The 11,181-nt window shown below is 70.7% G+C and overlaps 1 protein-coding gene across 3 annotated transcripts; it reads left to right on the plus strand.

Moving 5' to 3' along the window:
- The first annotated feature begins 1,195 nt into the window (after positions 1–1,195).
- On the plus strand, positions 1,196–11,085 carry USP43 (ubiquitin specific peptidase 43). Of its 3 annotated transcripts, none has more exons than XM_066980020.1 (15): positions 1,196–1,495; positions 2,801–2,941; positions 4,550–4,629; positions 5,125–5,217; positions 5,355–5,490; positions 5,573–5,696; positions 6,739–6,811; positions 6,906–7,011; positions 7,334–7,437; positions 7,559–7,636; positions 7,713–7,842; positions 7,932–8,263; positions 8,850–8,926; positions 9,615–9,752; positions 9,831–11,085. In XM_066980020.1, the coding sequence occupies exons 1-15, from the start codon at positions 1,226–1,228 to the stop codon at positions 10,520–10,522; spliced, it is 2,574 nt and encodes an 857-aa protein (XP_066836121.1). In that variant the 5' UTR covers positions 1,196–1,225; the 3' UTR covers positions 10,523–11,085. The 3 variants fall into 3 exon arrangements, with proteins under 3 accessions (XP_066836121.1, XP_066836120.1, XP_066836119.1); XM_066980019.1 differs by having other exon boundaries at positions 8,887–9,008; XM_066980018.1 differs by having other exon boundaries at positions 7,948–8,263; positions 8,850–9,008.
- Positions 11,086–11,181: the final 96 nt, after the last annotated feature.

The raw sequence follows: 11,181 nt of genomic DNA on the forward strand, positions 1-11,181 counted from the left end.
CTTTCTAATTCCCACCGCTCGCAGCAGCCACACCTGACGACCACGTTCCTGGCCGGGCTCCCCGGCTCCTGCCTCCACGTCCCAGCACCCTCACTTCTCCCCGTTGCCCTCCCGTGCTTTCAGCAGCACCCAGGCTCGGGTTCCCGGGTGCCCCCAGCCCAGCAGGATGCCCGACCAGGCTCAGCCCTCGCTGCCGTGCGGTGCTCAGGGGCGATGCTGCCGGCCTGGTGCCCCCGTCCCTGGGCAGACCGACACGTGCTTTTGTTAGCAGCCCCCCGGGAGCTCCCGGGGTTGACGAAGCCCGCTCTTCCCGCAGCACGCGAAGCACAACCCGGCTTTGGAGGAATCCCCGCATCCTCCCGTGAATGCTCCCCGTTTCCAGCTCCTGGCTTGGTGCCGGGGAGCCCCGGGGCTTCGCCCTGCAGACCGTGACCTTTGCAGAGAGGCGCTGCCGCTGCTGATGCTCCCTCCGGCTGCTGGGCACCACCGGGCCCCGACGGATTGTACCCGAGGCCGGGGCCGGTGCCCGCTGCCCCCTGTGCCCCCCCGGCCGGCCTCCAGCCTCGGCTCCCCGGGGGAGGTCGCAGCCCCCCTGTGGCCCCCGGGGGCCCGAAGCGGGCACGGGACGGGGCAACCGGGGCTCGGCCGCTTCCACCGCCACCGCGGCTCCTCCTCCTCCTCCTCTTCCTCCTCCTCCTCTCCTCCTCCTTTCTCTTCCCCTTCTCCCGGAGCCAGCCCGGCCGGGGGAGGAGCCGCCCTCGCACACAAAACCGCCCTCCCCGGCCCCGCCGGCTCCGCACCGGCGCCCAGCGCCCGCCCGGGGCCATGCGCGCCCCGACGGCACCGGCACCGGCACCGGCACCGGCACCGGGACCGGCACCGGCACCGGCACCGGGCCGCCGCCGCCGCCCCCCGGGGCCATGAGCGCGGCGTGGGGCGGCCCCGGGGGGCGGTGGCGGGGCGGGGGGTGGGGGCGGCGGCGGGGGGGCCGGCGGCGGCCCGGGGGGGCCCGGGGGTGCCGGGGGTCCCGGGGGACCCTGCGCTCGCTGGGCGGCCTGGCGGGGCGGCTGCTGCGCGCCTGGGGGCGCCTGGCGGGGGGGCGCGGGGCGCGGCGGGGGGCGCCCGAGGACGACGAGGGGGGCTTCGGGGGCGGGGGGGCCGGGGGGCGGCGGGCCCCGGGATCGGGGCAGGGATCGGCGGGCCCGGGACGGGGACCGGGCCCGGGATGGGGATGGAGGTGGGGAGCAGGGTGGGGGCGGCGGTGGGGAGCGTGGCACGGCCGCCGGGCGCGCAGGGGCTGCGGAACCACGGCAACACGTGCTTCATGAACGCCGTGGTGCAGTGCCTCAGCAACACCGCCCCGCTCGCCGAGTTCCTCGCCCTCGGCCGCTACCGCGCCCGCGGAGCCCGTGCCGAGGTCACGCAGCGGCTGGCGGCCCTGGTCCGCGCCCTCTGGACCCTCGACTACAGCCCGCGGCTCTCCGCCGAGTTCAAGGTACGGCCCCGACGGCCCCATCCCGGCCCCATCGCGGCCCCGTCACCCCACGGCCGCTCACCGGCTCCGGCGGGCACCGACACGGCGGCGCTGAGCCCCGCTCGCAGCCACGCGTGGGGCCACGCACGGAGCGCGAGGGATGAGGCGACTTCGGGCTGAGCCTGGGGCTCCCTCCCGCTGGGTGTCTGCTGCCTGCTGGGCGCATTCACCCCGGCATTTTCTTTATTCTGCCCTTACGCCAAGCTCCCCTGTGGCAACGTGGCAGCAGGGCGGGTGCCCAGGCGGCTGCAGAGCCCCACGAGGGCTCAGCCTCGGCGGTGACTTGGCACCGCGGTGCCGGGGCTGTGCCCATGTGGGGTTTGGGCACTACGCCTGTGCACGGCGCCCGGTGCGCTCCGTGGCTGGCTCGGTGGCAGAGCTGGGTTTGGTGACAGTGGCACCCGACTGGCGCTGCGTGTCCCCAGCGATCTGTGCTCGAGGTGTCGGGCTTGCTGCGATCCCGGCAGCGCGTCAGGGGCTGGGCCCTGAGACCGAGCTGGGCAAAGCTGGAGGGGACCTTGGGGGGCACCCAGCTTGGCTGAACCCCCCCGCCCCCCCCGGTCACACTGGTGGGGGAATTTGCTCTGCTCAGAAGAAGGGGAAACTGAGGCACGGGGCAGTGCATTCAGCTGGTGGCCATGGAACTGGGGGACCCCAAGGCCGAGCCTCGGTTGTGAGGGGCTGGAGCTGTGCAAGGGGAGACTGCAGGGGACAGGCTTGGGGGCCTCGAGGTTGTTAGAGCCTCTGCGGGGCTGTTAGCTCATGAACTGCTTAATTAGGGAAGCCTTCGTTATCGGGATGTGCCAGCCAGTTGGAGGGTGCTGGGTGCCGGGGTCTGCCCGCGCGGCACCGGGCGGTGTTGGGCTGAGCACGCCCCGGGGTGGCACCGCCAGCATCACCCGGCTGGGGAAACTGAGGCACGGGGTGGCACCGGGCTGGCAATGGGCTGCTGCTGATGGGGTAAGGGGGGCTTGGCCAGGTTGGGGGGGTCTCTGGTGGCAGCCCCGACCCCAGGAGCATCCCTGCTGCCTGCTGGGGCGTCAGCGGCTCCTGGTGCCCAAAAGTCGTCCTGCAACGAGCTGCTGGGAGATGCTCCCCGGCCGGCCCAGAGCTGCTGTGACAGCCCTGCAGCCCCAGGACAGCAGGCACCTGTTCGTTATGGGCTTAATTACCGCGGGCTGGGACTGGGATGGGATCAGAGCCTGGTGCCGGGGTGTCGGTTAGCTCTGGGACGTGTGTCCCGGGGCTCAGCGCCGTGCCTTGCAGAGCATCGTGTCCAAGCACGGCGCGCAGTTCCGCGGCAACGCGCAGCACGACGCCCTCGAGTTCCTGCTCTGGCTGCTGGACCGCATGCACGAGGACCTGGGCGCCGCCTTGCCCGCACAGGGGCCCTGCACCACCGCCGAGGTGGGTGTCCCCTGGGGGGAGGGAGCACCCCAATTCTCCCTGGGACCCCGCTGAGCCGGGGGGCGCAGCCTTGCAGCATCCAGCCAAGCCGGGCAGCACCGGCACAGCGCCCACAATTAAGCCTCCCTCTGTCTGTCTGCGCTCTCAATGTCCCCACCCCTAGCGAGGTGCCAGCACCTGGTGTGACACCGGCGGTGGCCGTTTGGCTTCGGGACAGGGCCCTCTGTGCCCCCCAGCATCCTTTTTGCAGCAGTGGCTCTCAGAAGCTGAACCCGCTGCTGCCCGCCCCTTGCATCCCATGGGCAGCGCCCTCCTCCTGGGTGTCCCCCCACCGTTGTGGGGTCCCCGTGGAGCCCAGCGCCTGCCCTGGGTCCCTGCAGCACCCGTGGGTGCAGCAGATCGCTGCCGGGAGCCATCTCGGTGACACTTTGGCTCCAAAGTGGTGCCTGTGGGGGGCACTTTGTGCTTTCCCTCCTGCTTTCAGAACCTATTAAACAGGAAGAAAAGCTGAAACGTGCTTTTTGCCATCAGACAGCAGCTCCCCAGGCGGCTGGGCGGGAGCTGGGAGCACAGCTCGAGAAATCAGCACTCGCGTCCCCCACCCCGAAACCCGCTGCTGGTGTCACGCGGGGTGACACGGGGTGGGGACGCTGTGGGATGGATGGAGAGCGCGGACACCGGGCCTGGGGACACTGATCTGGGGCTGAGGTGGCACAGCCCTGGTGTGTTCCCTGCGCCCTGGGGACAGGCAGAAGCCGCTGGTGACAGCTCACCAGCGGGACTGAAACGGGTGCTGCATCCGCCTGAGCAGCACCAGGGGTCCAAAGGGTTTGCTGATCGGAGGGCTGGAGGAGGAGGAGGAACCCTCTGGGGAATTTGGGGCAATTTGGGGGAATCAGAGGGGGCACGGGCACTGCTCAGAGTGAGTCAGGTCCCCCTCTGACACGGCAGATGGCCCCAGGCAGGCCGTGAGGACACGTCAGGCTCAGCGGGACCTGGTGCCAGCAGATGGCACCAAGAAAAGCCACAGCCTGTCCAAATACCTCGTGTGTTTTCAGGCTTGCTCATGGCCGTACCAAAAACTCTTCAGCCCCTACACCAGCCCAGTCCTCCTGCAGCATCTCACGGCTTTCCCCCTTCCCACGGCTGGCTGTGCGCACCCTGAGGGCGCCCATTTCACAGGACTGGAGGCTGAGGCAGGGCAGGGACAGGGGCCGGGGGTGGGGGCTGAGCCCTGGTTTTCAGCTGCCCAAGCCCTGAAAAGCCGAGCGGTTGTTGCATTTTCATCCACGTCCCATAAGGAGCAGAGCAGGGGAACGCCTGCAGGGCATCTCGCCTCCCCGTCTGCGTGTCCGGCCTCCTTGGCTCTCCCAGGTCCTCCCTGCCCCGGGGCTGCTCCTGGCTGGGGATCTGGGCCGTGCTGTCCACATGGGGATGTGCCCCCAAATCCCCCCGCAGCAGACGCCCATGGGGCTGGGCAGGGGTCACTCCCCATGCCACAGAGCCCATGGGGACACCACAGAGCCCGTGGGGACTCCGCAGCTGTGCCTGGCTCCCCATGCTCCCGTGGTGCCCCGGGCTCACCCCGCTTGTCCCTTGTCCCCGCAGCCCGTCCCGGAGCAGAGCAGCGGTGCCGCGGCGCCCCGCGCGCAGAGCTTCGTGCAGAGCCACTTCCAGGCGCAGTACAGGTGAGCGGGCACCGCGGGGGCCGCATCCTGCCCTCCGAGCAGCGCCGCAGCCGTGTAGTACTGCCGGAGGGGGGGACACCCATGGGCTGGGACCCCCCCGGGTCTGCTGGGCTGGGAGGGCTCGGGGAGGAGGGCAGCGAGGGGACACGTCTGGAGGTGTGGAAAAAAGAGAGGGGGAAAAAATTGAAAGGGGAGAGAAAAGGAGAGGAGAGAGAAGGAGAGGTGTGCTGGCTGCTGGCATTAAATATTGATTTGAGCCAGGCTGTGCTGGGGCTGTGCGGCCAGCACCAGGTTCTGCAGCAACAGTCGCTGCGGTGCCATCGATGGGTTTCAGAGTGAACAGCCGGCCGGGGCTGTGCGTGGCTCTGGGTAGGCACCGTGGGGGTTGCAAGCCCCCCGCCTCCATCTCGCAGCCCCGGTGGGGCCGTCCCGTCCCCGCATGGCTTCGCGCCGCGCCCCTCGGGGACGTGCCAGCGCCGTGCCCGTGCCCCGCAGGTCCTCGCTGACGTGCCCGCACTGCCTGAAGCAGAGCAACACCTTCGACCCCTTCCTGTGCGTCTCGCTGCCCATCCCCACGCGCCAGACCAGGTGAGCCCCCCGCGCCCCCCTCTCACTCCCCCAAAACGGAGTGATTTGCAAAATTTGGGGAAAAGGTTTGCGGTGTGGGTGCTGGCTGAGGGTGCGCCCCCTGCCCTGACGCCCCCTCCCCACGATGCCGTCCGCAGGGCGCTCAACGTGACGCTGGTGCTGCAGCGCGAGGCCCGGCGCCCGGTGCGCGTGGGGCTGGCGGTGCCGCTGCGGGGCACGGTGGCGGAGCTGCGCGCCATGGTGGCGCGGGAGGGGGACGTGCCCCCTGAGCAGGTACCGGGGGTGGTGGTGGCGGCACCGGAGGCACCCCAAATCCCCCCCCAGGCAGGCCCCCCAGCGTCGTGGTGTCCTGCAGGTGATCCTGGCGGAGGTGTCCCCGCGGGGCTCCCTGCGCTCGCTGGGCGACGCCGAGGAGCTGAGCACGGCCGGGGAGGGGGCGGCCCTGTACGCGCTGCAGGGCCCCCCCGGGCCCCCCGCAGGTACCGGGGTGCTGCTGGGGTTGGTGGGAGATAACAGCCCTGGGCTGGGATTGGTGGGAGATAACAGCCCCGTGCTCTGATTGGTGGGAGGTAACAGCCCCTGGGCTGGGATTGGTGGGAGATAACAGCCCCTGGGCTGGGATTGGTGGGAGATAACAGCCCCGTGCTCTGATTGGTGGAAGATAACAGCCCTGGGCTGGGGTTGGTGGGAGATAACAGCCCTGGGCTGGGATTGGTGGGAGATAACAGCCCCATGCTGGGATTGGTGGAAGATAACAGCCCCTGGGCTGGGATTGGTGGGAAATAACAGCCCCGTGCTGGGATTGGTGGGAGATAACAGCCCTGGGCTGGGGTTGGTGGGAGATAACAGCCCTGGGCTGGGATTGGTGGGAGATAACAGCCCCGTGCTGGGATTGGTGGGAGATAACAGCCCCTGGGCTGGGATTGGTGGGAGATAACAGCCCCGTGCTCTGATTGGTGGAAGATAACAGCCCCTGGGCTGGGATTGGTGGGAAATAACAGCCCCGTGCTGGGATTGGTGGGAGATAACAGCCCTGGGCTGGGGTTGGTGGGAGATAACAGCCCCGTGCTGGGATTGGTGGGAGATAACAGCCCCTGGGCTGGGATTGGTGGGAGATAACAGCCCCGTGCTCTGATTGGTGGAAGATAACAGCCCCTGGGCTGGGATTGGTGGGAGATAACAGCCCCATGCTCTGACTGGTGGGAGATAACACCCCCCCCCCCCCCCCAATTTCATGATTGGTGGAAGCAGGTGCCTGCCCTGCTGTGATTGGTGGCACCCTCCTTCCCCCTCCCAGTGATAGGTGGGAGCCGTGTCCCTCGTGCTATGATTGGTGGGGGCAGGTGTGTGCTGTGCTGTGATTGGTGGAGACTTCACCCCCCATTACAATTGGTGGGAGGCGGGGATCCCCTCTGCTGTGATTGGCGGGAGGTGGGTGCGCTGCGCTGTGATTGGGCTACGCCGTGCCCCCTGTGCTGTGATTGTGCCCCCTGTCCCCGTCCCCCTGTCCCCGTCCCGCAGGCCGCCCCCCGGCCCCCCCCATGCTCCTGCTGCTCCTGTGCCACGCCGCGGGCACCGGCCCCCGCCAAGCCAGGTACCGGCACCGCGCCCCCCCCCGTACCCCATCCCCGGGGGCGTCCCCGCCGGTGCCCCCAGCCCTGCCCCAGCCCCGTCCCCTCCGTCCCCAGGTTCGGGCCCCCCCTGGTGCTGTGGCAGGAGCGGGGCGCGTCGTGGGCGCAGCTGCAGCGCAGCCTCCTCGCCCCGCTGCGGCACCTGATGAGGAGCGGGGCGCAGGTGAGACCCCCCCCGCATGCCCCCTGCCTGGGGACGGGGCCGCGGCGTCACCCGTTCCTTGGCACCTGGGTGCCACCATCCGGGGGTCCCCGCGCTGTCCCCAGGGCTGGGAGCGGGCAGCCCCCATGGGTGGGACCCTGTCCCCATGGGTGTCCCCACTGCGGGCGCGGGAGCAGGATCGGAAGCCCCTCGGGACCCAGAATTAAATTCCCAATGCAAACGAGGATCAGTGCCTGCGTCCAGCCTGGGGTGGGCGCTTGGCCGGGGGTGGTCTCACTCCTGGTGCGGCCGAGACCCCGCTGAACCCCACTGTGCTGTGCAGGGCGCAGGGACCCTGTTCCGGCTCCGTGTGGCCGGGGACGCAGCACCCGGCACCTACCTGTCCCCGCAGGACGCCCGGCCGCTCTGCCACCCCGCCGTCGACAGGTGAGGGGGGGACGCGGCCGTCCCCATGGGGAGGGGGGTGCCGCTGCCCCCGGCCCCTCCGGGAGGGAAACTGAGGCACGGAGAGGGGCCGGGGGCTCGCGGGGCTGACGCTGCCCCGCAGGGCGCTGCGGCTGAGCGGCGCGGGCGGCCCCCCCCACGTGCAGCTGACGGCCGAGTGGGACGTGGCCACCAAGGAGCGGTGAGTCCCGCGTGGGGAGCGGGGGCAGCGTGGGGCGCCCTTCCCTGAGCCCCCCCCGGCCTCCCCCGCCCCGCAGCCTCTTCGGCAGCCTCCAGGAGGAGGCCGTGCAGGATGCCGAGAGCGTGCGGCTGCAGCAGCAGGCGCACCAGCAGCAGCACAGCTGCACGCTGGATGAGTGCTTCCAGCTCTACACCAAGGAGGAGCAGGTAGGGGGCACCCCGAAAGCCCCCCGCGAGCACCACGGTGCCGGGGGGAGGCTGCTGGAGCTGCCGGGCTCGTTTCGGGGTGCCCACAGCGCGCGGTGTCCCCAGCTGGCCCCGGACGACGCCTGGCGCTGCCCGCACTGCCAAGTGCCGCAGCAGGGCACGGTGAAGCTGAGCCTCTGGACGCTGCCCGACATCCTCATCATCCACCTGAAGCGGTTCCGGCAGGTGGCCGAGCACAGGCACAAACTCACCACCCTGGTGCGCTTCCCCCTGCGGGGGCTGGACATGGCCCCGCACCTGGCCCCGGGGGGGGGCCGCTGGGCACCCCGGCACCTGCCCGAGAGCCGCCCCCGCGCCTCCCTCTACGACCTGTACGCCGTCTGCAACCACCACGGCAGCATGCAGGGCGGCCACTACACCGGTGAGTGCGGGGCGGGACGGGGCACGGCAACGGGGTGCGCTGCGGGGCAGCGCGTGGGGCTGGGGGGCACCCCGGGGGGGTGGGCAATGGGACAGGGCGTGGGGCTTGGGGGCACTGCAGGGGATGTGCAGTGGGGCTTGGGGCACGCTGCAGGGGCCGTGCTTTGGGGTACAGCCTGGGTTTGGGGTACGTAGCAAGGAGATGGGGCACGGGGTTGGGACATGCTGGAGGGGGATGTGCAGTGGGGCAGGACGTGGGGTTTGGAGGGCACTGCAGGGGTGTGCAACGAGGCTTGGCTGGCACCTCCGGGGCACGTGTGATGGGGTTTGTATGGCGCGGGGTTGGGGGGCACTGCAGGGGATATGCTGTGGGGCAGGACACGGGGTGGGGGGCATGCACAACGGGCAGGGAACATGGGCTGGGGTCGTGGGGCTGTGTCCCAGAGCAGCGCCTGCAGGGGCCGGGCTGCCCACGCTGTCAGCACCACCCCGCAGCACGATGGGGCTCCCGTCCCCGCTGTACTGGGCGAGGGGCGGCCCGGGGGGGGGTCCCTTCCCCCTCGTGCCCTCCCTCACCCCTGCCCCAGCATACTGCTGCAACTCCCTGGACGGGCGGTGGTACAGCTACAACGACAGCACGGTGGAGGCGGTGCAGGAGGACGAGGTGAGCACCCGCAGCGCCTACATCCTCTTCTACCAGCGCCGCGACGCCATCCCCGCCTGGTCGGCCAGCAGCGCCGCCAGAGGTGAGCGGAACCGCCCCAGCGGTGGCACCTCACCGCCACCTGCACGCTGCCACCGGCCCGACGGTGCCTGGGAGCCTCGGGGGCATGCACGCGGGCATGGCCCAGTGCAAACAGAGCACCTGGGCACAGCCCAGCCAGACACGTGTGTGTGCAGCACCTGGACGCGTGTGTGTGCACGGTATGGTGTGCGCATGCGTGCACCCGGGGACGTGTCCCCATGCGTGGACAGTGCCGCAGGCGCACGCAGCACAGCTAAGTGCACACACGTGCATGCAGCGCGTTGTGCAGACACACCACAGCCAGCTGTGCACGCTTGCGTGCGCCTGGGTGATTGCACACACTGCACACGTGCTTGAGTCTGCAGCTGCACAGCGCAGACAGCACGGCGTGTTCACACTTAGCCCACACGTGTGCACACCCACACATGCACACGCAGCTCTTTGCAGCTCCCACATTGCTGCAGCCCCACGAGCAGCTCTCGTCCCGCTCCCAGGGGTGCTGAGCCCTCCCAGGGCTGCGGACGGGACCGGTGCTGGGGCCGGCACTGCGCAGCCTCTGCACGGAGCCCGGCCCCGGCACCGCTCGCAGCCCCCCCGCTCCCCGCAGGCCCCACCAGCTCGCCCCTGTCCCATCACTGGGTGGCCCGGCTGGGCGGCAGCAAGCGGGACAGCGCCAGGTCACAGCCCCCTGCCCCCCGTCCCTCCCCGCCCAGCACCCCGGACACCAGCACCGCCCAGGAGAAAGGTGAGCAGCACCCGCAGCACCTGCAGCACCCCCAGCCCCCTGGGGCGGCTGCTTCGACCTCCTGCTCCTTTCCTTCAGGCGGCTTCGAGGCGAGGCCCTCGGTGCGCGGCGTCCAGAGCCGCAGCCTCAGCGTGAAGCTGCCCCCCGCCCGCCGCGATGGCCCCCCCAGGCCCATGCCCCTGCGCTGGTCCTTCACCTCCCGGCCGCGGGCACCGGGTGCCCCAGGGGAGCTGCTGGTGCACCTGGAGCCGGGGCACTGGCCCCGCCGCCCCCACCGCGCCGTCCTCCCAGCGGGGGTGGGTGAGGATGGCAGCCCCCACGCTGCCCCCCAGGCCCGGAGCCCCTCGCTGGGTGAGGCAGCCGGCACCCCCAAAAAACCCGAGCTGCCCCTCTGCACCCCAACACTGCGCCGAGCTCGGAGTGCCGGTGCCGAGGTGACCCCGCGCCTGCACCCCAAAAGCAAGAGCCCCCCCGGGAGCGGGGAGCAGGAGCAGAGACCCCCCCGGGGGCGGCAAGAGGGCAAAGCAGGGGGGGCCGCGCTCTGCAGCAGCCCGCAGAGCCCCGAGCCGCCCATCAGGCGCTCGCAGAGCTCGGCCAGCCTCCCCCTGCACCCCTTCCGCCTGCTGCGGCGCTCGGCCTCGCTGGGCAGGGGCGCGGGGGGCCCCCCACAGCCCCCACCCGGCCCCCCGGGTGCGCGGGGCACGGTGCTGCGGGGCCGGGAGCGCACGGCATCGCTGCGCCACGCGGCCGTGCCCGAGTCCAGCTTCTGAGCAGGGCCCGTGGGGCTGGCGTGAGGCTCAAGTGGGAGCGTCCGGTGCTGGGGGCATGGCGCAGTGGGGTGCCCGCATTTGGGGCATTTCTGCACCATGAACATCCCGCACCCGGGTGTATGGTGCTGGGGGCATCGTGCACTGGGGTGCCCGGAATCGGGGCATCCCTGCACATCTGGCACCCCAGGACCATCCCACAAGGGAGCATCCTGCACCTGGGCACCCCGCAGCGGGGGCACCCCATGCTGGGCATGCCCTGCACCACGGCCCCAAGCGCCTTCCCAACCCACGCCTTACCTGGGAGCGAGCACCAGGCAGCGGGCGTGGGGGCCGTGGGGCAGAGGGATGTCGGGAGCTAGGAGTATTTATTCTGTACGGAGAGAGTTTTATGCAGAGACGGTTTTGTTTTGTACGAGGCGACTCCCTGGCAGGGCGGCCGGCAGCGGGGCGCCGCTCGCGCTCTCAGGGCTATGCAATACGCGATTCCTCCACCCAGCTTTTGTACGCGGGGGCTGCTGGCGGCGGCGCGCTGAGCTCTTTCTATTAAAGACACGTGAAAGGAGCCGGTGCCGCGTGTGTGAGCGTGTGGTGCCCACCCGGGGGGTGGATTCTTGCTGCCTCCCTGCTGAGCAGAGCTGAGCGTGGGAGACCCGAAGCCC

Source organism: Anser cygnoides, chromosome 19, assembly GCF_040182565.1.
Source record: "Anser cygnoides isolate HZ-2024a breed goose chromosome 19, Taihu_goose_T2T_genome, whole genome shotgun sequence".
NCBI classification, from domain to species: domain Eukaryota; kingdom Metazoa; phylum Chordata; class Aves; order Anseriformes; family Anatidae; genus Anser; species Anser cygnoides.